At 43.0% G+C, this 25,996-nt stretch overlaps 2 protein-coding genes across 6 annotated transcripts in view; one reads left to right on the top strand and one right to left on the bottom strand.

Annotated features, from left to right (window-relative positions):
* The window catches only part of LOC103280570 (zinc finger protein 260), a 29,495-nt gene extending 20,744 nt beyond the window's left edge, over nt 1-8,751 (top strand). Inside the window, exons 3-7 of the mRNA XM_016997168.2 lie at nt 417-785; nt 1,387-1,489; nt 1,870-1,940; nt 2,570-2,696; nt 3,713-8,751. Coding sequence (XP_016852657.2) covers nt 417-785; nt 1,387-1,489; nt 1,870-1,940; nt 2,570-2,696; nt 3,713-4,167 — 1,125 coding nt within the window. The 3' untranslated portion in view covers nt 4,168-8,751. The remainder of the gene's footprint in view (nt 1-416; nt 786-1,386; nt 1,490-1,869; nt 1,941-2,569; nt 2,697-3,712) is intronic.
* LOC100553733 (zinc finger protein 501) lies at nt 1-25,920 on the bottom strand. 5 transcript variants are annotated; one of them, XR_010003762.1, is made up of 5 exons: nt 25,787-25,920; nt 23,248-23,305; nt 22,867-22,993; nt 20,039-20,278; nt 1-758 (listed from the first exon to the last, which is right to left on the bottom strand). XR_010003762.1 is itself a non-coding variant. In XM_062973480.1 (5 exons), exons 4-5 carry the CDS (start codon nt 20,067-20,069, stop codon nt 15,138-15,140), a joined length of 1,566 nt encoding a protein of 521 aa, XP_062829550.1. In that variant the 5' UTR covers nt 20,070-20,239; nt 22,867-22,993; nt 23,248-23,305; nt 25,787-25,917; the 3' UTR covers nt 10,643-15,137. The 5 variants fall into 5 exon arrangements, 4 of the variants coding, with proteins under 4 accessions (XP_062829550.1, XP_062829549.1, XP_062829548.1 ...); XM_062973480.1 differs by lacking the exon at nt 1-758 and adding an exon at nt 10,643-16,672 and having other exon boundaries at nt 20,039-20,239; nt 25,787-25,917; XM_062973479.1 differs by lacking the exon at nt 1-758 and adding an exon at nt 10,643-16,672 and having other exon boundaries at nt 20,039-20,275; nt 25,787-25,917.
* Between the last annotated feature and the right edge of the window lie 76 nt (nt 25,921-25,996).

Below are 25,996 nucleotides of genomic sequence, written 5' to 3' on the forward strand. Positions count from 1 at the left end.
TTTCATAATAATAATTCTTTATTTATTTCCCACCCTATCTCCCCGTAACGACTTGTAACAGCTTCCCTCTCTGCCAAGAGGCAATCTTTTGTAACGCGGATGAATCTTGACCGCCCAACATAAAACCAAGCGAACCCAAAATAACTTGCGTTGCAGTAGGGATAGCTCACTGCAATACAGTGGTGCTGGAAAATACAAAATACAGCTCCATCTCACAAAGAAATGAATCTGTAGAGATGGTGAAAACTGCCACCGCCTTCTGTAGCTGCAGTCCCAGCCTCCCAGAGAAAACCAGGATACTCTTGAATGTAGCAATGTTGATACAGATTTGGGAAGAAGGAGGGTTTAAGGATTTAGGGAAGACCCCCCCCCCCTTCCCATAACAATCATTAACCCAATTTTTTTTTACTCTTCAGACTTTTTGGACTTGGGTCTTGGCCCAGAGAGGTCCTCCTTGTCAGCTTCATCGGACATTTGAAGGAATCATGGATGGACCAGACCTTGCCAGCGCAGACACCCAGCCTCAGGGCTTCAGCCAGTACTACAAGGAGGTAGAATGGCCCCGGGAATTGTGCAGCCGACTCCACCATCTCTGCCGCCAGTGGCTCCAGCCAGAAAGGCAGACCAAGGCTCAGATGCTGGACATGGTGGTGCTGGAGCAGTTCCTGAGCATCCTTCACCCGGAGATGGAGAGCTGGGTCCGGGAATGTGGGGCAGAGACGTGTTCCCAGGCAGTGGCCTTAGCAGAAGGCTTCCTCCTGAGTAAGAAAGAAGAGACACAGCAGGTGAGAGCATAGCATGTACAAGGCAGAGATGACACATTCTCATCTGATCCTGTTTTCTAGTCCCTTTCAGTCATACTGCAACCACTCACATAGCCTCTGGGATATTTCTTTCACCTTAGTTGAAATTTGATGCCCCCAGTGTACCTCAGTATAAGGGTTCCTTATATTGAAGTGGAGTCATCTTCAGAAATTTTGGAAGAAACATTCAGTTTCAAATAAGCTGAATCCCTCTTGGTTGTCTTGTTTTGAAGGAAAATCACAGAGCTTTTGGCTGCCACTGATACAGAACCAGATTTATTTATTATTTATTTTATTTACAATATTTATATCCTGCCTTTCTCTCAGATTGCTTGGTGTGACGAATTCAGGGGCAGTGTATGGCTATAGAAATTACTGTGTTTGTCTTCATACCTCCAAGACTCCCTTTCTCACTCTAAAGTATAAAATTGTCCTCTTCTAGAGGATGTGACTGGTACAGTCATGGGTAGACAGTTGAATGGTTCAGACCCTACAATGTCAGTTTCAACCCCCAACTCAATGGATGTACAGCTTTTACTAATTCTCCTCCACACACTCTCTTGAATGATCACCACTGTTTCAGGTGAAAAAGCACTTTGTGGATGTTCAGCCTGATTTCCCTGCAGCAGGGGAGGCTCCATCAGATTCCAGTCAGATTCCCCAGCGAAGGGACACCACTTTGCAAGGTAAGGATGATCTCTTGAGAGGGCTGGGTTTTACTCACAATTATATCACACACACCTTCCTTATTTTGTGGAATGGGCTGAGACATTATTGTAAGAAAAATAACCCAGATGATTTAGAGCAGACTGGGAAAGTAGCTGGGTAATTACCATTCCTTGAGTTTAATTGATCAATGGGGATTAGAACGTGGTGTTTTCAGGACACAGTTGCGGAAGCTAGCCATTGATACATTGCTGTGTTGTGTAGATCATCTATCTGTTGTGTTCCACGGGGGTTTTGAACTGATACGGCTTTGCTCTGATGGGGTTTGTGGGGCTACGGTCTTACTCTCTGAGACCAGCATGAGCAACTTGCTTCCCATTTGCCTTGATCTCTCTCCCAGGGGCTGAAGAAAGATTGGCAGCAATGGCTCAATTTCCTATTCTTCCTTGTGACAGACGAAAATCTTTCCAGGTAAGAAGAAAGATTGCTAGAATATATACGAGCTTGCAATTTTCTTGTCTCCAATACAGTTCATGAACAAAAAATAAAAAATTAGGAGTTTCCTAAATATTTTGGATGGAAAGGAATTGAGATTGAAAATATTCTGCAGCTGGCTGGTAGTATACACAAACAGGAATGAAAGCCAAGAATAGAGGAGACAACAAAGGAGACTCATTCATCTATTGAGTCCTGGGCAGTTGGGCACTTAGTTGATACAATTCCAAGGTTGACTTCTCAACCTCCAGATGTCTTCCTCCTTGTTGTTCAGAACATGATGAGGTACACGGGGTTCACACCAAAGGCCCATTTAATCCAGCATCCTGGTTCCAAAGGTGGCCAAAGATATAGCTCTAGGCAGCTCCATAAGCCAGGTCTGAGGTCCATAGAAGTCTCTTGGCTTCGCTCGTTCACAAGTAGAATTCAAAGGAATGTTCTCTCATCTCCTAGAACTGGCTGATAGCGCACAGAAGAAATGGGGAAATAGTTTGTTCCCTTGTTAGGAAACCTTGCTTTTATTGCTGGGGTATAAGATAAGATTTAGTCACCCCATATTTACCTCTCTTCTGTATTTTCTTTGCCAATTGCCGTCTTTTGTTAAGGTTCCAACGACCTTTGAAGAAGTGGCCGTGTCTTTCCTCCCAGAGGAGTGGGATGTCCTGAATCCGAATCAGAGAGCGCTGTATGATGAGGTCATGGAGGAAACACACAGCATCATGTCCACTCTAGGTATATTTCCCGTTCATTCACTGATAATAGCTTATATTTTAAAATGCAACATTTCTTATTTAATTCAGGAAATGCAATTTAAATCTAATCAATTTAAAATAAAAAATCAAGTACAAAAAGAATCCCCTAATACTGCCACCCAATAACTTTCTCCTACCCCTATGTCGTCTTGCCCTCCCTTAAAGATAAATACAGTATATGAAGGCATCAAACAATGCAATTGACTTCTCTCTCTCAGGCCAGGCCAGCTGTCAAACTAATACAATATATTTCTATTTTATTAGTTGCATCACTTTCTCCTAAATATAGTCAAATATATTTTAAATTAAAACTTGCCAACATAGTGCAGTAGTCCAGGGCAGCAGAAAATAAGTCTGCTCCCTCTTCCTTATGACAACCTTTCAAATTTTGAGCATGGTGATTATGTCTTCTCTAAACCTTCTCTTCTGCAGGCTAAACATTCCTAGCTCTTTAAGCCGCTCCTCATAGGGATTAATGGTCTCCAGACCTGTGATCATTTTAGTTGCCCTGCTCTGTACATATTCCAGCTTGTCAATATGTCTCTTAAATTGTGGTGCCCTGAATTGGACACCATATTCCAAGTGCGGCCTGACAAAAGCAGAATAGAGGTGCACCATGATTTCTGTTGATCTAGACACTGTACTCTCTTTTTGATGCATCCCAAAAGTAGTATGGGGTTCATGTAATTTTAGCCAAATGTAACAGTATTATGAGTACTGAAACTTTGAGGCCAGTGAAGAGTAAAGGAGCAGGAATTTCCTAGCTGGCTTCATCCGTGAAACCTTCAAAACTCCTGAGGGACACGGGTACCTTGCAGCTGTCTTCCTCAGAGGGGTGTTCCTCTCCCCCAGCCCCATATTAGTAAATTTGCAGCCTGGGATAGCGATATTTGACAATTACATGTCATAAATTTACTTTAACTAAAATACATATTCAATACATACAACTGTATTAAATTATGTTACATTTGTCTTTATTTGTTTCATTTTACATAGAGAAATCAAATGAGAAAGAGTGTCCTGTCGTTCTCCAGATGGAAGACAAAAAGCGAAGGGTATCCTATGAAGCTAGATTCAAAAAGGAAGTGATTCTCTATGCAGAAGTACATGGCAATAGGCAGGCTGCAAGACAATTCACCATACCAGAGAGCAATATTCGCTTGTGGCGGCAACACAAATTAGCAATATTTTCTACTACCTTGGCAAGGAAGAAATTCACTGGCCCTCGGAAAGGAAGACACCCTGATGTAGACCAAGAGGTTCTGAAATTCATATGGGAAAGAAGGAATAATGGTCTGCCCGTGACAAGTGATTCCATAAGGATTAAAGCTAGCGAGGTGGCTGCAGCCCTTAGTATTCCAAGGCAAGTGTTTAAGGCCAGCCGTGGATGGGTGGATCGCTTTATGAAGCGCATGGGAGTATCTTTACGACAACGCAAAACATTATGCTAGAAGCTCCTGGCAGATTTGAAGAAAAACTTGGAGCATTCTAGTGGTGTCATCGAGCTCTGAAAGAGGGACAATTTTTGATGGGGCAGATTGGCAATACAGGCGAGACACAAATCTGGTTCGATATGTTGCATAACTACACCATGGCAGAAAAAGACATGATGGACACTCCTGTAAAAACATCAGGAAATGAGAAGTAGTGAGTAACTGTAATGCTGACTCACCGCAGATGGATGCAGATTTCCACTGTTCTTAATATTCAAAAGAAAAATGTTCCCCAAGACCAGTGCAAATGAAAAGCTTATTCCTCATGATGTCATAGTCCAAAGCCAAGGGAAATGAAGGATGACAATATCTAATGCTTGACTGGCTGAAAAAAGTATGGGGATGTCGTTCCAGTACCTGTCTCCATCTGCCATCAATGTTGTGACTACACTTTACAAGGTCACTTGACAGATGAAGTCAAGAAGAAAATATGTGGCCTGAACGGCGAACTTGTCATCATCCTGGGAGGTATGATGTCTGTTTTACAGCCTTTACATGTAAGTTCAAACCAATTCCTATGTTAGTGTAAATCAATTCGAAACCTGTGACCGAGAGCAATATGAGAAATGACTTTTTGAGCCAAACAAGGAATTGAAACTGACAAGAAAAATTAAATGTGCTGCACCCCATGTTGTTGCACACTGGATATCAGCTGCCTGGAAAAGCATCCCAGGACTAACAAGTGAACATTTCTTTTAAAGTGCTGCTTTTCAAATGAACCTGATGGTAGCAAAGATCTCCTGCTACCCTGGAGACCTAAGACACAGAACAACGGCTCCAAACTACAGGAAAGGAGATTCCACCTGAACATTAGGAAGAACTTCCTCACTATGGGAGCTGTTTAGCAGTGGAACTCTCTCCCCTGGACTGTGGTGGAGGCTCCTTCTTTGGAGGCTTTTAAACAGACTGGATGGCCACCTGTCAGGGATGCTTTGAATGCAATTTTCCTGCTTCTTGGCAGGGGGTTGGCCTGGATGGCCCATGAGGTCTCTTCCAACTCCTATGATTCTATTACACTCTCTGAACCAACACTAAAGGACAGGGAGGATGATATGCCTTGGAGGAAGGCCAAGGATGATGTAGAAAGTAGCAGTGAATCTCACACAGATGAGAATGCTGCAAAAGGTTAGGTTCTAGTCTGTCATCCAAGTCTGTATTTAAATTAAAACACCACATTTAGTTTTGTTCTCATTAGTGTATTAGTAAAAGTTTGTCAAAGAATAGTGGGGTTTTCTTTTGTAAAGTTGAATTCCAACTAAAAACTCATTGTTGTTAAGAGTGCACTTTTTGCCACTGGACATTACATTTGCCAGCAAATACTTTTTTTGAGTATTTGAAAATACTTTTTTCAGGGATTTGAAAATTGAGATGTGCAATAAATTTGATTGCATATTAGACCGGTAAATACTGGTAATTGAATAGCATTACAGCACAGAAATGGTTCAGTCGTGCCCCTTAAGGTCCCCTTTCTTTTTCCACCTTTGTTCCTGCCTGAGCACCAGGTCTTTTACCAGCTTCCCAGAAATGGGGAGCCTCATTAAGGCTCAATTTGAGGATGCCAGAGCTAATGTATGTAAAGAACTTCCTCCACTCTCCCTGCTGCTGGAGAGTGAATGCAGCATCATTATAACAAAAGATAAAACACTATTAAAAGACATACAAGATACACAGCGGTAAAATACAAGCTAAAATCCACTGATGAAATGCAAGTTAAAATTTACAACTTTAATATTGACTGGGTAGGCCTGCCAGAAGAGATGGGTCTGGCAATTGATGAAAAGGTCCTCTGGGTAATAGTTGCCAGTTGGGTTTAGGCAGGCTGGAGTAGGTGCCCCACAAAGGACCTAAGTGTGTGGGGCAAATTGCATGGGAGAAGGTGATCCTGTAGGTAACCTGGACCCAAGACCTGTAGAGCTTTAAAGGTCAAACTGAACTCAACCTCACAACCACCCCCAAGGATTTCTGAGCTAAGGAAACCGTGTTCAGGATTACAACCCCTCAAGAGTCCACCTCAATGCCATCATGGTCACACAGTTGCAGAGATCAGTTCCTCCTGACTAAAAAATGTGATTTGATGTACAGGATCATTTTCCACAGTAGAATGACTGCAGTTTGATACCACCTAAACTGCCATGGCTGAATGCTAAACTAAAAACAGTTTGACCTAAAGTGTTTTGATTCAAACACTTTTCTTACAAGGCAGGAGTTGTGTAATGCCAAAGAATTGACATAGGAGAAAAGCTATACAAGTGCCAGGAACGTGGAAAATGTTTTGTTACCAAGTCCGAATTATGTACCAGAGAATCCACACAAGAGAAGAAACAGTACAAATGCCAGGAGTGGGGGAAATGTTATAGCCCGGGCTGTGGCGCAAGCTGGTGAGCAGCCAGCTGAGACCAATCACTCTGACCAAGAAGTCATGAGTTCGAGGCCAGCTCGGAGCCTGCGTTTGTCTTTGTTCTATGTCAAGGCATTGAATGTTTGCCGTATATGTGTAATGTGATCTGCCCTGAGTCCCCTTCGGGGTGAGAAGGGCGGAATATAAATACTGTAAATAAATAAATATCCCAAATGCAAAGCTTGTCATCCAGCCAAGAATCCATTCAGTTGAGAAACCGTACAAATGCCAAGAATGTAGAAAACGTTTTATTTCCAAGTCAGCACTTCAAATTCACCATAGAATGCACAGAGAAGAGAAACCATACAAATGCCACAAGTATGGAAAATGTACATGAAATACAGTGCTTGACATCCATCAGAGAATCAATCGTGAAGAGGAAATGTATTAAGTCTGATCTGAGACACCGAAGAATTCACACTGGAGAGAAACCATACAAAGGCCAGGAGTGCAGGAAATGGTTTGTTTCCAAGTCGAATCCTGTGATCCACCAAAGAATTCACACAGGAGAGAAAGCTTTCCATTATGAATGGCCCGGGGACCCCACAGCATGAGGATGAGCCCTTCCCGCTCTCGGTTCAAAGAGGCGACAACCGCGTCCGTAAATCTCCCACCTCCCGCAGTTAGAGCCAGGTGCGCCTTTATGGACGGTGAGGACCTCATTTAATAACAGCATGCATGTCTTGTCTGGCCCATGAAGTCAGGTGTCTACTGTAGTTAAAAGGAAACCCTGGAACGGTATAGAGTACTTCCATGTACATGCAGTGCAACATGTTTTCCCTCTGGCTGAAGGCAATGCCATTGTCTGATATGTTACAAGCGGGCTCTTTTCCCAGAATTACGACTTTCACCTTGTCAAAGTTGAATTGTCTGGTCCAGTTAAAAGTCATTGTTGCTGGTGGTAACTACATAATAGAGGCGCTCCCACTGTATAAACATCTGCAACTCAGAAAAATAGCGCTTCCCAAATTCAGGTGCGAGGGCCAGGGCCCACCCAGGAAGAAAATTCATGGGGACCCAGTCTGCAAATCTTACGAGAAGCCTTAGCTGGGCAGCCCTTTTGTTCCTTCTGATGCATGCTTCTTGGTCGGGGGTGAAGCCCCCTGGTGCAGATGACACTAGGGTCCTCTCACTGGGTGTCTCTCTGTGAGGCTGCCGTTCTGGTTCCTAAGGAACCTTCTTGCTCGGATGAAGAGGATGACCTGACGAAAGGCTCGCTAGAGTGCATGGTACACGTCCGTCTCGCCTCTGCGTCTGCAGGAAGATTTCAATTCCCGGAAAGTAGATGAATACTCAATTATTAGTTCTTTACCCCTTTTGGTTTGCAGATTCCTTACTGCATCATTTCTTCTCTTTCCCCAAATTGAGCCTTGTTTTCCTTTTTGGAAAAGACCGGTGCAAAGCATGTGGACACTTTCGTCTTTTTCATACAAATGCCACGAGTGGAAAATATACATGAAATACAATGCTTGTCATCCACCAGAGAATCCGTCATGAAGAGGAAATTTATTAAGTCTAATTTGAGACACTGAAGAATTCACATAGGAGAAAAACCATACAAAGGCCAGGAGTGCAGGAAATGCTTTGCCCAAAATGGAAAGTGTCTGATCCACCAGAGTATCCACACCAGAGAGAGACCATACAAATGCCAGAAGTACAGAAAATGCTTTGTTTCCAAGTCGAATCTTGTGATCCACCAAAGAATTCACACAGGAGAGAAACCTTTCCTTTTTGAATGGCCTGGGGGCCCCACAGCATAAAGACGAGCCCTTCCCACTCTCGGTTCAAAGAGGTGACAACCACGTCCGTAAATCTCTCCCACCCTCTCCCGCGGTGAGAGTCGAGTGCACCTTTGCGGATGGTGAGGACCTCATTTAATAACAGCATGCCTTGTCTGGACCACGAAGTCAGGTCTCCACTGGAATGGTACATGTACATGCAGCGCAACATGTTTTCCATCTGGCTGAAGGCAATGCCATCATCTGATATGTTACAAACGGGCTCTTTCCCTAGAATGACCACTTTCACTTCATCCAAGTCACATTGTCCGGCTTGCTTAGAAGTAGAACCTCAAGGCTGTTTTACTGTGTTTCAGATTGTTTCTGTGGGGAAAGGGGGTTAATAAAACTACCATGTTGAAGAGATTTGAGCTATGAAATATGTTCTGAAGTGCACCCAACCCATCCTAATGCCCTTGGCCTCAGTCTCACTGGAAAAAATGGCCCACTCAGCCCATTGAGATTTATTTTTTTCTTGCACTCAGGCTGCTCTGGTTACACCCCAGTCCAGAAATATTGAAGTAAACTCAGCTTTGTTGAGGGCAATGTACCACAGCTCAGCAGAGGCCTCACAGGGTGGCCATAGTGAGAGAAACGACGCAGCCACCTTCAGTTCAGGCTTCCCCTCTTTTTTCTTTGTTCAAGTTTTCATCAAAGCCAGGAACATTTTGTCAATGGTTGTAAGCAAATATAAGAGGATGGTAAATTCAAGTACTTTTTCACACTTGTTACAGCTCCTAAAGGAGGAGGAAAAGGAACAAGAAACAGATCTCTCCTTCATTGCAGCTTATTCCATTCTGTACCTGGTATTCCTGGGAAATATGCCCAATTCACCCTTCTGTACCAAAAGGTCCAGGGAATTTTGTGTAACTGTGCGGGACCAAAAGATTAAATCAAAATTTGTCCCAAAGACTTACATGATGACATTAATTCCCACATATCAGACAGGCTAAGCAATTTGTTTACAGGGCCAAGGACTGATATATATATGTGTGTGTGTGTATGTATGTATATAACTGCTTAAACCACTGAGCTGCTGAACTTGCTGACCAAAAGGTTGGTAGTTCGAATCCGGGGAGCAGGGTGAGCTGCTGTTAGCCCCGGCTTCTGCCAACCTAGCAATGCTAATGTGAGTAGATCAATAGGTATCCCTACGGCGGGAAGGTAACAGTGCTCCATGCAGTCATGCCGGCCACATGACCGTGGTGACATCTACAGATCACATTAGCTCTAGAAATGGAGATGAGCACCACCGTCCAGAGTCGGACTCGAGGGGAAACCTTTACATTTTATGTATGTACGTGTATATTGGAGAGTCCGTTTGAGGCAAAGGTTAAGCAGTGATGTAAACACAGGCACCAGATAATGCCGTTTTGTGCACATGCACCTATTGGAAAACTGAAAGTTAAAGAAGGACATAGGCTATGTGATTTGCTGAATATGCACAGGCTCCTGGGTCAGATGCAAGACATTTACATGCTGCAGAAAAATTATAAAAATAGAACACCTAGATAAATGAGTATCTGGAGACCCAAGAAAGCCCGCTTGCCTGCTCCATTCTGATGGAAGAACCAAGCAGAGCCTACATTACAATTAAAGCACTTTATGCAACTGGTTGGTTGATATTCATTTTATGTCTATAATTACTGTAACATTCTATCGATGTGTATTTTAGAGTTATTTCATTTTATTGTAGTATTGTTTTATGTATTTATGTGAATTATGTTTTTCTTTGATATTGACGTATATGTATTTATTGCACTGTATGTATTGTTACATTACGAGTGCTTTGTAAGCTGCTCTGAGTCCCTTCTGGGAGATGGTGGCAGTGTAGAAATAAAGATTATTATTATTATTGACACAATGACATAGTATGACACAGCAAACGAAATATATATGTTGGATTTCGTATCACAAAATCACTATTATTATTACACTAGCCAAGTACAAGGGTCAGAGGAACACGTTATAGGAAAGAAAACCTGGGGGAAAGTCTATGATCCTTTCTTTTAGGTCCCGAGGACATGAATGTGTCAGCATTTAGCTTGAAAGGCAGTGGGTTTTGTGTGTTGGCATGAGACCAGAAAGAGAAGAAATGCCTTTTCATGGCCATGTAAATAGTCTCACTCATAAATGTTTATGGTTGCATACAGCTGCATTCATTAATAGTAGTACCTAATTAATAAAAATACCAATTCTCCATAATTCATTTAATGTTTGATAGACTTCGAATGGGCAGCCAAGAAAACAGAATGGCTGAAACAATTCAAATGTTTATTGAATGAACATTTAAATACAGGACACATTAAAACGGCAAAAACATCAACAAGTTAGAGGGTGTTTCAAAATTATGGACCCAATTTCAAACCAGTATATTTCACAATGACAACATATTACATTTACACAAAAAGTGACTAACAGTTTAATAAGTTACGTTTTACTAATTATTCTGAGCCAGAATGGAGAATATCTCATATCTCCTTACATTGCAGGGTCACCGTCTTCTGAATGATTGAGCCCAGGGGCTGTTTGTGCACTGGAAGAGGCATCTCGTGGTAATCATTTGAAACACAATGCCTCATCCTTTCAAGTGATGTCACCACAAAAGGTTACCAAGTTCTTTTAGATCCAGAGATATATTTAAGGACTGCCACCATCTTGCATGGCTAAGCAAAAAGGGTTAAGACCAGATCTGGGTTTTAATCACTATTATTCAAAAACTAATACTCATACATAGACATTTCAATAAGCTTCAACCACACAAATTCATCTGATACATTCGTGATCTGTTTTCTAAATGTGATTAGGTTGTAGAAAGGGCGATGGATGGACAGATGCAGTGCTGTTCTAGTAAACAGAGTTTTATATATCCATGTTGTACATTTGTCCACATAGTTGTAGTCTGGTGTTCATCAACTACATCCTTGTTTCCAAGGCTGAACAGGATGAGCTGTTAATGAATTTTCATCATATCAGTTGTTTACTGTAACAGATCTGACCTAACTCATCGAGTTGGTATGTGGCTCATCTCGAAGGATTGGTGTGCAGCCAGGTTGATAAGTGACCATTTTGTAGGTCTCAAGTGCAAAAGCGCAGCAGAGCCTGGGGGAGGAGCCATTGAGCAACCATTAGGCATAGGTGCTGCCTGATTGGCTGAATACAAATCAGGACTTGCTGGAGATGGGTGGAGCCAAAGTGTCAGTTAGAGGGCTGGCTGATCATTCTTTTACAGTTAGCTGGGACAGTTAGCCAGTGAGGTTTTAAAGTGCAGTCAGTTAGTCAGGCTTTGGAGTTCAGTTTAGGTAGCCTAGGTTATCGAAGCCAGTTTGAGGAATTGGTTTTAGGGTTGAGAAATGTGTTTTTGAAGATAACCTCTTTGTGGAGAATATAGTTAAAGTCTTTAAGAAGAGAAAGACTAAGAGCTATATTGTAACGTCTAGGAAGTTACTGTTTAAATCCTGAGAGAATTGGATTTAAAAATAAACTCGTCCTGATATTGTTTTCTTGGCAAAGGAATAGAGTCACATAGAAACCAGTTTTGAAAGTAAAGAAAAACCAAAAGCCATTGTAACCACTAAGCATCCATACTGTATATTATTACTGAAACCATTATGCTCATTTACCTTACATGTTACAAACAAACAAATAAATAAACAAATAAACAGTTTTTGTTTCTCCTCATTCAAAGTGTCGTCTGTCTCTCTCTCAAAGTCCCAATATAAAAGAAGAGGCTCCTGACTACATAAATGGTGGCAGCAGAAACAGTAAATCCTGAAATCCTGACAAGTTGAATAAATCCTCCCTCTTACCTCTATTTGTATTATGCTTTGACAAAATATTCCCCCGTCCCCCAGTTATATTTACCATAACAGTTCTTGCAGGCTACAGCGAGTTCAAATCGGGTTCATCTGCATTATAATTACCTGTATTTACTTGAGTTTAATGAACCATTGAATGTAATGCACACCTCAATTTTGAAGGTGTGCATTACAAAAAAAATGCCACCCATTGGGATCTCTTGCCCAACAGCACAGACGGGGTTAGGTGTGCAATTCTAATGCGCCATCGAATCTAATGCACATCTCAATTTTAATTTCACCAGAAACAGCTATGCATTAGACTTGAGTAAACATGGAATTATTAGTATATTTATTTATATCCTGCTTTGCCTCTCCTAAAACAATGCGATATACTAAAAATTAGGAACCATCTAATCCAAACACAGGGCTACTTACAATCATTTTGCAAGGCAGCATCTAGATAATCTGCCACTTCAAACAAAAGGCATTTCACACTTTTACTTCTCAGTGTGAATGCCGATACTTCAAAAAGGCTGAAACATTAATATTTTATGAGAGCTGAAACACTGATGGCATTTGTATTTTTTTCCTCTTGCGTGGACACCGCGATGAGTTACATGACAGATGTGCGTGCAAATGAGAAGATGAAAGCATGCCACGACCTGTAACAAGGACCTTCCGTCACAAGCAATGAACAACCAAAGGGCTCTCTGTATCAAAAAAAGCCTCTGCTTGATGGCTGAAAAGAGCACATAAAACAGCAAAACACTGGAAGATATTATTAATATACAATCTACCTGTTGATAGTATTAACATTTCAAATTTAAAAGGAAATTGTTTTTTTCTTCTTCTTTAAATCCAAGTAGACCTTAGATCTGATCTAATCCTCTAAGGTAGACTATGGAGTCAGTGGTAATTATTTCTGTGATGACTGACCCTTTTAAGTCAGTCATGTGTAAACTAAGGCCCTCCTCATTTTCCCTGTTCTCTTGGCATAGAGGCGCTCCATGCAGTCATGCCGGCCACATGACCTTGGAGATGTCTATGGACAACGCCGGCTCTTCGGCTTAGAAATGGAGATGAGCACCAACTCTCAGAGTCGGTCACGACTGGACTTAACGTCAGGGGAAACCTTTACCTTTACCTTACTTGGCATAAAGACACAGCCAAAAGGATGTCGGAGGAAGGCATGCTGCAACTGAGAGCCCTCTGGAGCACTCTCAGCCACTGCACGTCTCATCCTCCTCCCGGCATAAATACAGTACGAGCGGTCCCATCCTTATGCTGGGAGGATGGCTCGAGGAAGGCATGTGGTAGCTGAGAGCTCTCATCTGTCACCTGTCTCACCTTCCTCCCGGCATAATGCCAAGAAGACAGCCTGAGGATCGGGGCAGTCGCCATGCGTCCTGCTTTCCTCCCAGCATAAGGATGTGGCAAGCAGCCCCATCCTTATACGGAGCCACCGGTGGCCTAGGGGATAAAAGCCTCATGACTTGAAGGTTGGGTTGCTGACCTGAAGCTCTGCCAGGTTCGAATCTCACCCGGGGAGAGCGCGGATGAGCTCCCTCTATCAGCTCCATCTCCATGCGGGGACATGAGAGAAGCCTCCCACTAGGATGGTAAAACATCAAAACATCCGGGCGTCCCCTGGGCAACGTCCTTGCAGACGGCCAATTCTCTCACTCCAGAAGCAACTCCGGTTGCTCCTGATACGAGAAAAAAAAAAAGCAAAAAAGTTTGCCCATTCCTGCTTTAAGTCTCGAGTTTGTGAGTATTCTGTAGTTTGGAATGACTAAAAGGATTCATCTCAGGCAGGCTTCATGGAGAAGCGGAAGGGATTGCAGAGGAGAGAGTCTGGAAAAATTTGGATAGGAAGCCAAGGAGCAACAGGAAGGCTCCCTAGGAGGAGATTCCCACAACCCCAAGCAAAGAGGGAAGGTTTCCTGAAAGATCTAGGTGTCCTGAAAGAGTGCCTTCCAGCATTAACTCTGTTGCCTTTTTTGCTTTTCCATCATTTTCCTATCATAGACCAAAAGGATGAAGCCAGCAAGTGACAAGCAATGGAGCAGATATGTTGTTGAAGGCTTTCATGGCCGGGACCTCAGGGTTGTTGTATGTTTTCCGGGCTGTATTCTCTCCTGACGTTTCACTACCTCAGAGGATGCCTGCCATAGATGTGGGTGAAATGTCAGGAGAGAATATTTCTGGAACATGGCCATACAGCCCGGAAAACATACAGCAACCCAATGGAGCAGATGCGAGGTGAGCGAAGCAGACAGAGTCAGCCAGCGAGTAAGATGGTAGGAGAGAAGAAGGCTGCCAAAGTGCCACATGGCCTGAGTGAAGCAAACAAGGTGAACCAGCAGCAAGAGGGAAAGCAGGGCAAGGGTGCAGGCAGTTAAGTCGTGGGCAGAAAATGCCATGACCGTGAAAGTTGTAGGATGACTGTATCTTTTATTCATTAATATGGACTTTTCTGAGGTATACTATATGCTCCACTGGGAGCCCCCGGTGGCGCAGTGTATTAAAGCGCTGAGCTGCTGAACTTGCGGACCAAAAAGTCCCAGGTTCAAATCCTGGGAGCGGAATGAGCGCCCGCTGTTAGCCCCAGCTTCTGCCAACCTAGCAGTTTGAAAACATGCAAATGTGAGTAGATCAATAGGTACCGCTCCGGCGGGAAGGTAACAGCGCTCCATGCAGTCATGCCGGCCACATGACCTTGGAGGTGTCTATGGACAACGCCGGCTCTTCGACTTAGAAATGGAGATGAGCACCAACCCCCAGAGTCGGTCACGACTGGACTTAACGTCAGGGGAAAACCTTTACCTTTTTAAATGCTCCACTGCAACTCATTTTTTCCATGTTCCATACATTTATATGGTTTCTTCCCTGTGTAAGATTTTGATGTGATTGCAGACTTTGTAGAGAAAACAGCCTCTTTCCACCTTCCTGTCATTCATGCGTGTTTTCCATTCTGTAGGTTAAGAACGGAGAGGTCCAATCTGAGAGTAGTCTTTTCCACATTCCATTCGGGCTCTTCCTTTTGTGTGTTTTTTGATGTGTATGTAGATTTTGTGGATAAGAGAACCTCTTCCCACATTCCAGGCATCCATATGGCTTCTCCCCTGTGTGGGTTCTTTGATGTGCTTTCAGGTATCCGCCTTGACTGAAGCTCTTCCCGCACTCCATGCATTTGTAGGGTTTCTCCCCCGTGTGGGTCCTAAGATGCACAGTGAGATGCCCACTTTGCCTGAAGCCCTTCCCGCACTCCATGCATTTATATGGCTTCTCCTCTGTGTGGGTTCTAAGATGTAAATTAAGAGTATATTTCAAGTTGAATCTCTTTCCACACTCCAAGCATTCGTACGATTTCTCATCTCTGTGAATTCTTTGATGCGTCTCTAGGTTTCCGCTCTGATTGAAACTCTTTCCACACTCCATGCATTTATAGGGTTTCTCTCCGGTGTGAATCATTTGATGTTTAGTACACGTTCCGCTATCGCCAAACACCTTCCCACACTCCATGCATTTATGTCGCTTCTCCCCCGTGTGAACTCTCTGATGTGCATGTAGATGACCGATCCTACTGAAATCCTTCCCACACTCCATGCATTTATGTGGCTTCTCCCCTGTGTGTATTCTTTCATGCAACCGCAAATGTCCAGTTTGGCGAAAGGCCTTTCCACATTCCATGCATTCGTATGGCTTTTCCCCTGTGTGGGTTCTCTGATGTGAGCGTAGATGTCCACTCTCACTGAAGTTCTTTCCACAGTCTATGCATCTGTACGGTTTCTGCCCGGTGTGAATTCTCCGATGTTTACTAAATGTACCACTATCACTGAAGCTCCTTCCGCATTCTATGCATGTGTATGGTTTCTCCCCTGTGTGTGTTCTTTGATGGGAATGTAGATGTTGAGGTCGGTTGAATTGTTTCCCACACTCTATGCATTTGTATGGTTTCTCCCCTGTGTGAATTATTAGATGTTTACCGTAAGATCCACTGTCACGAAAGCTCTTTCCACATTCCATACATTTATACGGTTTCTCCCCTGTGTGTGTTCTTTGATGCAAATTCAGATGTCCGCGCTGACTGAAGCTCTTTCCACACTCCACGCATTTGTACGGTTTCTCCCCTGTGTGGGTCCTTTGATGTAACTTCAGATGTTCTTGGCGACTGAAATCCTTTCCACATTCCATGCATTTGTATGGCTTGTGCCCTGTATGGAGCCTCAGGTGTAGGTTTAATTGTGATTGAGATCTGCATATTCTCCCACAGTACAAGCACTTTATTTGATTTGATTCCAAGGCCAGAGGTTCAGAAAGATCCACACCCTGAAAGGCTTCCTTCCCATTTTTCATTTGGATTCTGCTTTGTGTCTTCATTCCCTTTTGCTTTCTAAACTCCTGTTTTTCCATGATATGCTCTGTTATTTCCCAGGATGTCACAGGTGTCTCCCCGTTGTTCACATTCTTCTGCTCATTATTTTCTTGGAGAAAAACAAGATTTCGTTAAGACCAAAGCACAGAATCCAAGGATTCAGTCAAGCATTAATCTCAACTACATCTCTGGGCTTGGTCCCCAGATGAGCCACCCCGAGTCCCTTCGGGGAGCTGGGGTGGGGTATAAGAATAAAGTTATTATTATATTATTTATTTATTTACTACATTTATATCCCACCCTTCTCACCCCGAAGGGGACTCAGAGCAGCTCACAAATTAAATTTACATACAATATTATATTATTAGCATAGCACAATACTGGCATTAAATTACTATATTGTACTATATCAATATATTGTAATATTATCAGTAATGTTACATGTAATATATAATATATAATTAATATTATTAAATTGTATTAATTAGTATTATATCATGTTACAATATAATATTATCAATATTATATGTATATACAATATATTATGTTATTATATATTATTGTAAATTATATTGTGTATATATATTATCTCCCAGACTCTCATTGATCTGTTTAATATGACATACTGAAATCTACCATCCCATTTGTATGTTACTTTTAGCAGGAACATCAATACCTTTAATTCTAACAGGAACAGATAGTAATACACAAGTAATACATCAATTTCCATATGAGAAGTGTGGGACAACCCTCCACTGTAGCAAAGCAAGGTGAAGGCGAGATGACTGGCTCAGCTAGAGAAAACTCCTTGCTGGATATGAATTCCCCAGTGAAATACAAATACTGCTGAAATACAAATACTGATCCCCTTGATATTGTGTTTATCCACATTGCAATAAGCCAGGCCTGCACAACTTGGCACTAGTAAGGGGCTGAAATTAAAATAGACGAAACCGCTTCAGGCCACAGATAGGTTTTTAGCGGCTCACTTTCCAAGCAAAGGTATAATTCATTAATATGCTATTGTGCAAATGAACCATATTATAAAAAAGGGAAATTTCAATTAATATCAACTAATTTAACACAAGCCCCCTGTGGCACAGTGTGTTAAAGTGCTGAGCTGCTGAACTTGCAGACCGAAAGATCACAGGTTCGAATCCAGGAAGCGGAATCAGCTCCTGCTGTTAGCCCCAGCTTCTGCCGACCTAGCAGTTCGAAAACATGCCAATGTGAGTAGATCAATAGGTAGCACTCCGGCAGGAAGGTAACGGTGCTCCATGCAGTCATGCTGGCCACATGACCTTGGAGGCATCTATGGACAACGCCGGCTCTTCGGCTTAGAAATGGAGATGAGCACCAACTCCCAGAGTCGGACAGGACTAGACTTAATATGATGGGAAAACCTTTACCTAACCTTTACCTATGATCTTTATTTATTACTATGAAATCACATTAATGAGAAAAATTACTTTGCTAATTGACCCAATGTAACTAAGAAAACCTGAAAAATGAATTGTACCACTTGGCAGTCATAAATTTATAATGCTAACAGTGGATATTTATAATAATTTATTTATTTTTATTTATTTATTTTTCAAACTTATATGCCGCCACTCCCCTAGGGCTCGGAGCGGCTTTTACATTTACAAAATTTACATTTTGAAAATGTATACCTGGACAATGTCTGTTACATAATCTAGTTATTAACAAATGATTGTCTTGAGTGAATCACACTCTCTCAAAATTGAGTCTCACTCTCAGCCTCAGAGAAAGGTGAAGACATACTTTTCTTCTGCCAGCACTATTGGCTGTCACTGAGCAATAGAATTCTTTCAATTAAATCGTCACCTTAGACCGAACGCTAATGTTTAGGAAACACTGTGCGAACACCAAGCACAAAGTAGCTGCATGCAATAACACCCTGTGGAAATTTTGTAATAGCGCATGGGGTGCGGACCTAAAATTAATGAGGACATTAGCCCTGGCCTTGTCTTACTCAACTGTTGAGTATGCCTGCCCCGTCTGGCATAAATCTGCCCATGCAATTCAGGTGAATATAGCACTGAACGAGACATGTAGAATAATCACAGGACATCTTAAACGTACACCTGTTGATAGACTCTATAAGCTAGCTGGCAGTGTTGCTCCCTACCTACTGTCCTAATCTTAGAATTTTTCAGTACTGGTAGCCTGGTACCATGTCAGACTGTGTGGATTGAAATCCACAAGCATGTGGATGGTTTTGGTAGACAGGAGGAGACCATAAGGATGGGCAGAATCTGGCTACCAGTACTGGAAAACTCTAAGATCATGACAGTAGATAGGGAGCAATACTCAGAGGACAGGGGAGTTCCAGACAGGAAACAATTTCAGAGCCAGATAACACCTCCCAACAAAAGATTCCCCCAGGCAGGAAGCAGTCAGGCTTTGAAGCTGCAAGGCTATTCAATGCTAATCAAGGTGGCCAATTGCAACATTCACGCTTGCCTCCAATGAATAAGAGTTCTTTCTCCCACCCTGGACATCATTCCACCGATATATAAACCCCACTTGCCTAGTTTCCAACAGACCTCACAACCTCTGAGGATGCCTGCCATAGATGTGGGCGAAACGTCAGGAGAGAATTCTTCTGGAGCATGGCCAGACAGCCTGGAAAACTCACAGCAACCCTTTTTAATTCTTCTCTCCAAGGAAATTCTCTCTTTTTACCTTTTGGGGCATGAGCCCAAAAAGTACAAAAAAGCAGTATATAGATAGAAAGGATTAGCTAACATAAACAGAATGGCTATACTACCAAGCTACAACACAGCCCTAGAGACCGCAGATGGGACATCTACGTTATATGAAAGAAAACAATTAAATGAAGATCTATATATTGGAAGGTGTGCTTGTGTGCCTGTGACTTGCTCTGAGGCTGAGAGACTGACTTCCAAGAAAAGGCTAGATCTGTGGTTCCCAACCTTTGGACCTCCAGGTGTTTTGGACTTCAGCTCCCACAGTTCCTAACAACTGGTAAGCTGGCCAGGTGTTTTTGGGAGTCGAAGTCCAAAACACCTGCAGGCCCCAAGGTGGGAAACCACTGGGCTAGATGAAGAAAGACAAAAGAAAGGAAGAAAGGCCTGAGGAAAGCATGGCCAGAAGGAGAAAGAAGGGAAGGGAAAGAGAAGTGGAAAGAGGATGAAAAAAGGGAGGGAAAGAAAGGAAGGAAGGAAGGAAGGAAGGAAGGAAGGAAGGAAGGAAGGAAGGAAGGAAGGAAGGAAGGAAGGAAGGAAGGAAGGAAGGAAGGGACCGAAGGGGAGGTGTATGATGGAAGAAGGAAAGAAAGGGAAGAAGAAAAGGAAAGAAAAAAAAGAGAGGGACAAGATGTGTGAGGGAAAGGGTAGAAGCAAAGAAAGAACCACCAAGAAAATGCAAATCTGGCCAATATCGGGCATATACGAGGTTAGTATTTTTATAAAAACAGAGACAATCTTACCCAGAGAGACCACATTGTCATAATTCTCCATTGTGACTTCTACACACAGAGCCCACAGGACGCGCCACTCCTTCTTGGTGAGATACGCAGCCAACTCAAAGCATGCTGAAAGTTTTGTCCTGATGTTTTGTCCACATCTATGGCAGGCGTCCTCAGAAGTTGTGAGGTCTATTGGAAACTGGGCAAGTGGGGTTTATATATCTGTGGAAGGTCCAGGGTGGGAAAAAGAACTCTTGTCTGCTGAAGGAAAGTGTGAATGTTGCAATTAATCACACTGATTAGCATTTAATGGCTTTGAAACTTCAAGGCTTGGCTGATTTCTGCCTGGGGGAATCCTTTGTTGGGATATTTTAGTTGGCCCTGATTGTTTCCTGTGTGGAATTCCCTGATTTTCAGAGTGTTGTATTTTATTTACTGTCCTGATTTTAGGGTTTTTTAAAATACTGGTAGCCAGATTTTATTCATTTTCATGTTTTCCTCCTTTCTGTTGAGATTGTCCACATGCTTGTGGATTTCAATGTCTCCTCTGTGTAGTCTGACATGATAGTTATTGAGTGGTCCAGTATTTCTGTCTCCTCAAATAATATGCTGTGTCCAGGTTGGTTCATCAAGTGCTCTGCTATGGCTGATTTCTCTAGCTGAGTTAGTCTGCAATGCCTTTCATGTTTTTTGAACCAACCTGGACACAGCCTATTATTGGAGAACACAGAAATAGGGTTGTTGTATGTTTTCTGGGCTGTATGGCCATGTTCCAGAAGTATTCTCTCCTGACATTTCACCCACATCTATGGCAGGCATCCTCAGAGGTTGTGAGGTACCTGCCATAGATGTGGGTGAAACGTCAGGAGAGAATACTTCTGGAACATGGCCATACAGCCCGGAAAACATACAACAACTCTGAGATCTTGGCCATAAAAGCCTTTGACAACACATTGAACACAGAAATGCTGGACCACTCTAACAATCCCCATGTCAGACTACACAGAGAAGCCATTGAAATCCACAAGGTGTGGGGGTTTAAGAGTCTGCATCAGTTAAGAGAAAAATGTGGTAGTGGTGAGATTGTAGAAGTCTGCATATGTAGCAGCAGTGGCAATGTAGGCAAAAGCCTTGTAATTGGTGGTAGATGCACTGGAATAAGAGACAGTAGCCCCAGGTGTCACTCTTTTTTTTGGGGGGGGGGGATTTTCTTCCCCATAGTCAGGCATCAAAGCACATCCATTTCAAATCTAACCCACTGCCTCCGACACAAGAAGAGGCTCTGCTCTGTAACCTCATATTCTTCCCTTTAGAAAACAAATTTGGTGGTGTCTGGAGAACACTCATGGAGAGATGGATGGGGATGCTTGATCACTCTCTTCTTGCAAACCCAGGCAAAGACTCTCTCTCTGTGTCTCATACAGATTTGTTTTTGATTGTAAGAAATCTGACTATTGCTTTCTTGCTCTTGCTTCTCAGAAGCAGAAACTCCCCTCTGCCGCTCTTTGATCCACTCCCTCTTTTTAAATGAGTGGCTTCACTGGCACTTTGTAATATTTGCATATTTCTACACTTCCCATTCCCTGCTTGATCCAGAGCCTCTAGTCAGCAAGGTTACTCTTCCCTTTGAACCTCTTCCTACAAATATCTCGGCTCTATGGCTTGTCCATCCAAGAGGGAAATTGGCAAGCTGGAACATATCCAGAGGAGGATGACTAAAATGATCCAAGATCTGGAAATAATTGATCCCTATGAGAAGCGGCTTAAAGAGCTTGGGATGTTTAGCCTGCAAAAGAGAAGGCTGAAAGGGGACATGATAGCCATGTATCAATATGTGAAAGGGTGTCATAAAGAAGAGGGAATAGGCTTCTACTGCTCTGGAGACTAGGACTCAGAGCAGTGGGTTCAAATTACAAGAAAGAAGATTCCACCTGAACAATAGGAAGAACTTCCTGACTGCAAGGGCTGTTCAACAGTGGAACTCTCTGCTACAGAGTGTGATAGAGGCACCTTCTTTGGAGGCTTTTAAACAGAGACTGGATGGCCATTTGTCGAGAATGCTTTGATGTCCATAGTTGGCCCACTACATTCCTTTTATTTTTATCTCCCTAAAGAATAGCTGAAGCAGAGCCATCAAAAAGAATTTCAATAATATATTGTCGCTTGACAATATATGAATTGACTTCTGATAGTATTTTGGATATACCTCACATTGTTGACACCATCAACACAGGAGTTAAAACACCTATAAGACTTTTACCTCAATTGTTTGTTACCTAGATTATTTGATTTTAAACCTATGTTTAACTAAAGGGAGTCCTGAGGAATCCTTCCAGGACTGCAAAGATGCTGAGTCGGTTTGACTCCAATCTGTGTTTAAGCCAATTGAGGCCATAGGAAATCCTTCCATGAGTGCAGAGACTTATATCTTTATAACTGATTTATAATATTCAGATGGATACTTTTGCATTGCGTAGCCCATATGATACCATAGGATTGGGCACCGATTTAGTGAATGTAATATGTATATGATGCTCTAATATACGTATTGTGTATATGGTTTGAACCTTTATTGTGCTTTATATATCTTGCCACTATGTTGAAAGCCAAGAGAATTGGAGGGCGGGTGACTGGAGCCCTGTGTAAATAAACTACAGGGGTAAGTGCTTACAATTTCCTTACACAGAAGGCGTATGCCTTGCTACACACACCTGGCTTCTACATTGAGAAAGGAAGTGTTGACCAGGTAGCCTTGGGACGACTGTTTAATTTAAAAGAAAATACTTTGGCAGAATTCATAAAATACTTCAGCAGAATTCACAAAAGAAACGGAGGTGTTTACAACTTACTTTGTCTCCTTGATATCTGCTTGCAGCCTTAAATGTCAGGAATTCAGGGGCGGGGATCTGGCAGATCTTTCCCTTTCGCCCCAAAGATCGGAGGCTCTGGATTAGTCCTTTGGTGCCATGGCAGAGTCTGGGGAGGAAGGGTCACAATATTAGTCCAGGCATAATATTTGAAGGGTCACAATATTAGTCCAGGCATGGGCCAACTTGGACCCTCCCTTCAGGTGTTTTGGACTTCAACTCCCACAATTCCTAACAGCCTATCGGCTGTTAGGAATTGTGGGAGTTGGAAGTCCAAAACACCTGGAGAGAGGGCCCAAGTTGGCCCAGGCCTGGATGAGCCTGTGGTGACCTTTGTCCAGTAGGTCTTGCTCTTGTACTTACCTGAGAATAGGGTTGCTATGAAAGGATCAGGGACACCTGTACCTCTCAGAACTTCTTCCTATCATTGAAAAAAAGTTAATTAAAAATCATTTAGATTTCTTGTGTTTAGGGCAGATCACAGAACATACATATGCAGCAAACATTCAATGCCATTTTATACACAACTAGACAGACAATAATAGGTACATATATATATATTGGCTTTCCCCATCTTTTCGGCATCTTGGAAGGTGTTGTGGTCATTCCAACCATGGGGAGAGGGGGTATGTGCTTTCATTCCATTTCCCTGCACGAAGAACTGGTTTTTTGTAACTTCCTCCTTTGGATTGAATCTCTGACATTCCTTCTGGGTGCCTCAGACTACCTCACCCGCTTTTTTATGCGTGGTACCTATTTATCTAATCACATTTTTTGTTTTCAAACTGCTAGGTGGGCAGAAGCTGGGCTGAAGGCCAGGAGCTCAGTCTTACCCGGCTTCGAACTGGCAGCCTTTCGACTTACAAGATTGAATACAGCTGGTGTTTAACCTGCTGTGCTAAAGCCGGTTAGGACCATCCCACTGATTTCCAGGGGTCTTTTAAAAAATATATGAACCAAGGGTTGTTTTATGTTTTCTGGACTGTATGGCCATGTTCCAGAAGTAGTTGTTTGACAAGAGTTCTTCCCCCCTACCCAGAAACGTCTACAGATATATAAACCTTCCTTGCTTAGTTTTCTCCATACCTCACAACCTCTGAGGATGCCTGCCATAGATGTGGGCGAAACGTCAGGAGAGAATACTTCTGGAACATGGCCATACAGCCCGGAAAACATACAACAGCCCTGAGATCCTGGCCATGAAAGCCTTCGACAACACATGGATATGAACCAAGCTTGTCTTATGTTGCTCTACAGACCAGGACACAGAACAATGGGTTCAAATTGCCAGGAAAGAGTTTCCACCTAAACATTAGGAAAAAACCCTTGATGGAAAGAGCTGTTCAGCAGTGGAAGAGTGTGGTGGAGTCTCCTTCACTGGAGGTTTTTTTAAACAGAAGCTGATGACCATCTGTGGGGAATGCTTTGATTGGATACATGGGAGGAAGGGGTTGGGATGGATGACCTTTGGATTGCCCTCCAATTCTATGATTCTATGAAAGCTGAAACAGAAAAAAAGTATACGAGCAGAATGTGGTGAGGGGGAGTAGGGGTGATGGTGATGACAATATAACAACAATAACAACAACAACAAGATGCTGTGTCATACTGTGTCTTTGTGTCAATAACAACAATAACAATAATATCAACAAGAAACAATCAAGACCAGCTAGCATCTCCCAACAAAGGATTTCCCCAGGCAGGAAGCAGCCAAGCTTTGAAGCTGCAAAGCTATTCAATGCTAATAGTAAAGGTAAAGGTTTCCCCTGACGTTAAGTCCAGTCGTGACCGACTCTGGGGGTTGGTGCTCATCTCCATTTCTAAGCCGAAGAGCCGGAATTGTCCATAGACATCTCCAAGGTCATGTGGCCGGCATGACTGCATGGAGCACCGTAACCTTCCCGCTGGAGCGGTACCTATTGATCTACTCACATTGACATGTTTTCGAACTGCTAGGTTGGCAGGAGCTGGGGCTAACAGCGGGCGCTCATTCTGCTCCCGGGATTTGAACCTGGGACCTTTCATTCTGCAAGTTCACAGCTCAGCGCTTTAACATACTGCGCCACCACCACCAACAACAACAAAAGGATGCTGTGTCATACTGTGTCTTTGTGTCAACAACAACAACAATAATAATAATACCAACAAGAAACAATCAAGACCAGCTAGCATCTCCCAACAAAGGATTTCCCCAGGCAGGAAGCAGCCAGGCTTTGACACCGCAAAGCTATTCAATGCTAATCGAGGTGGTCAATCGGAAGATTCACACCTGCCTCAAACAGACAAGAGTTTCCAACAGACCTCACAACCTCTGAGGATGCCTGCCACAGATGCGGGCGAAACATCAGGAGAGAGTGCTTCTGGAACATGGCCATAGAGCCCGGAAAACTCACAGCAACCCAGTTACAGCTTAAGGTAAAGTGCAACACAGACAAAACATAATACCACAAAATACATATATTTAAAATACATAGGACAAAGATTAAAAGACAATACTAATAGAAGGCAAAATTAAAATGCAAAGTTTAAAACTGACAGGTCTTCAGTGCTAGGAACAACAATAAGACCAGGCCTGGGCCAACTTGGGCCCTCCAGGTGTTTTGGACTACTACAACAGCCGGTAGGCTGTTAGGAATTGTGGGAGTTGTAGTCCAAAACACCTGGAGGGCCCAAGTAGGCCCAGGCCTGTGTTACAGTCGGGGGATCTTTCTATTGTTTAAGCAGCTTGAATCCCCCTCCTCCCCATTGAGAATAAGGAGTTTGTGGGCAAAGAGAGGGAGGGTGGGCCTTTCATTGCCCTTCATGCAAAGCCTGGGGGCGAGGGGCTGCCTTTACCCCCGCCCCATAGACACCCCATTCCTCTCCCCCTCCCTCCTCCCTCAGGAGCAAATCAGGGCGAGACCTGTCAGAAGAAAGAAGAGAAGAAAAGAGAGCCTCCTCAGTCCTCCCAAAGGGCAGCGAGCCCCGCTTCCTAGAGAGGCACAGGAGAAGGACAATGGCGCATCTGCCTTTGTAGACAAAGGCGGGAGAAATCCTCCTGGCTCATTTGGAGAGAGAGAAGGTAGCGGGAGGGAAGGAGACTAAAATTGCTTCCAAAGGGAGGATATTTTTT

The sequence above is a fragment of the Anolis carolinensis genome, chromosome 2 (assembly GCF_035594765.1).
Source record: "Anolis carolinensis isolate JA03-04 chromosome 2, rAnoCar3.1.pri, whole genome shotgun sequence".
Taxonomy (NCBI): domain Eukaryota; kingdom Metazoa; phylum Chordata; class Lepidosauria; order Squamata; family Dactyloidae; genus Anolis; species Anolis carolinensis.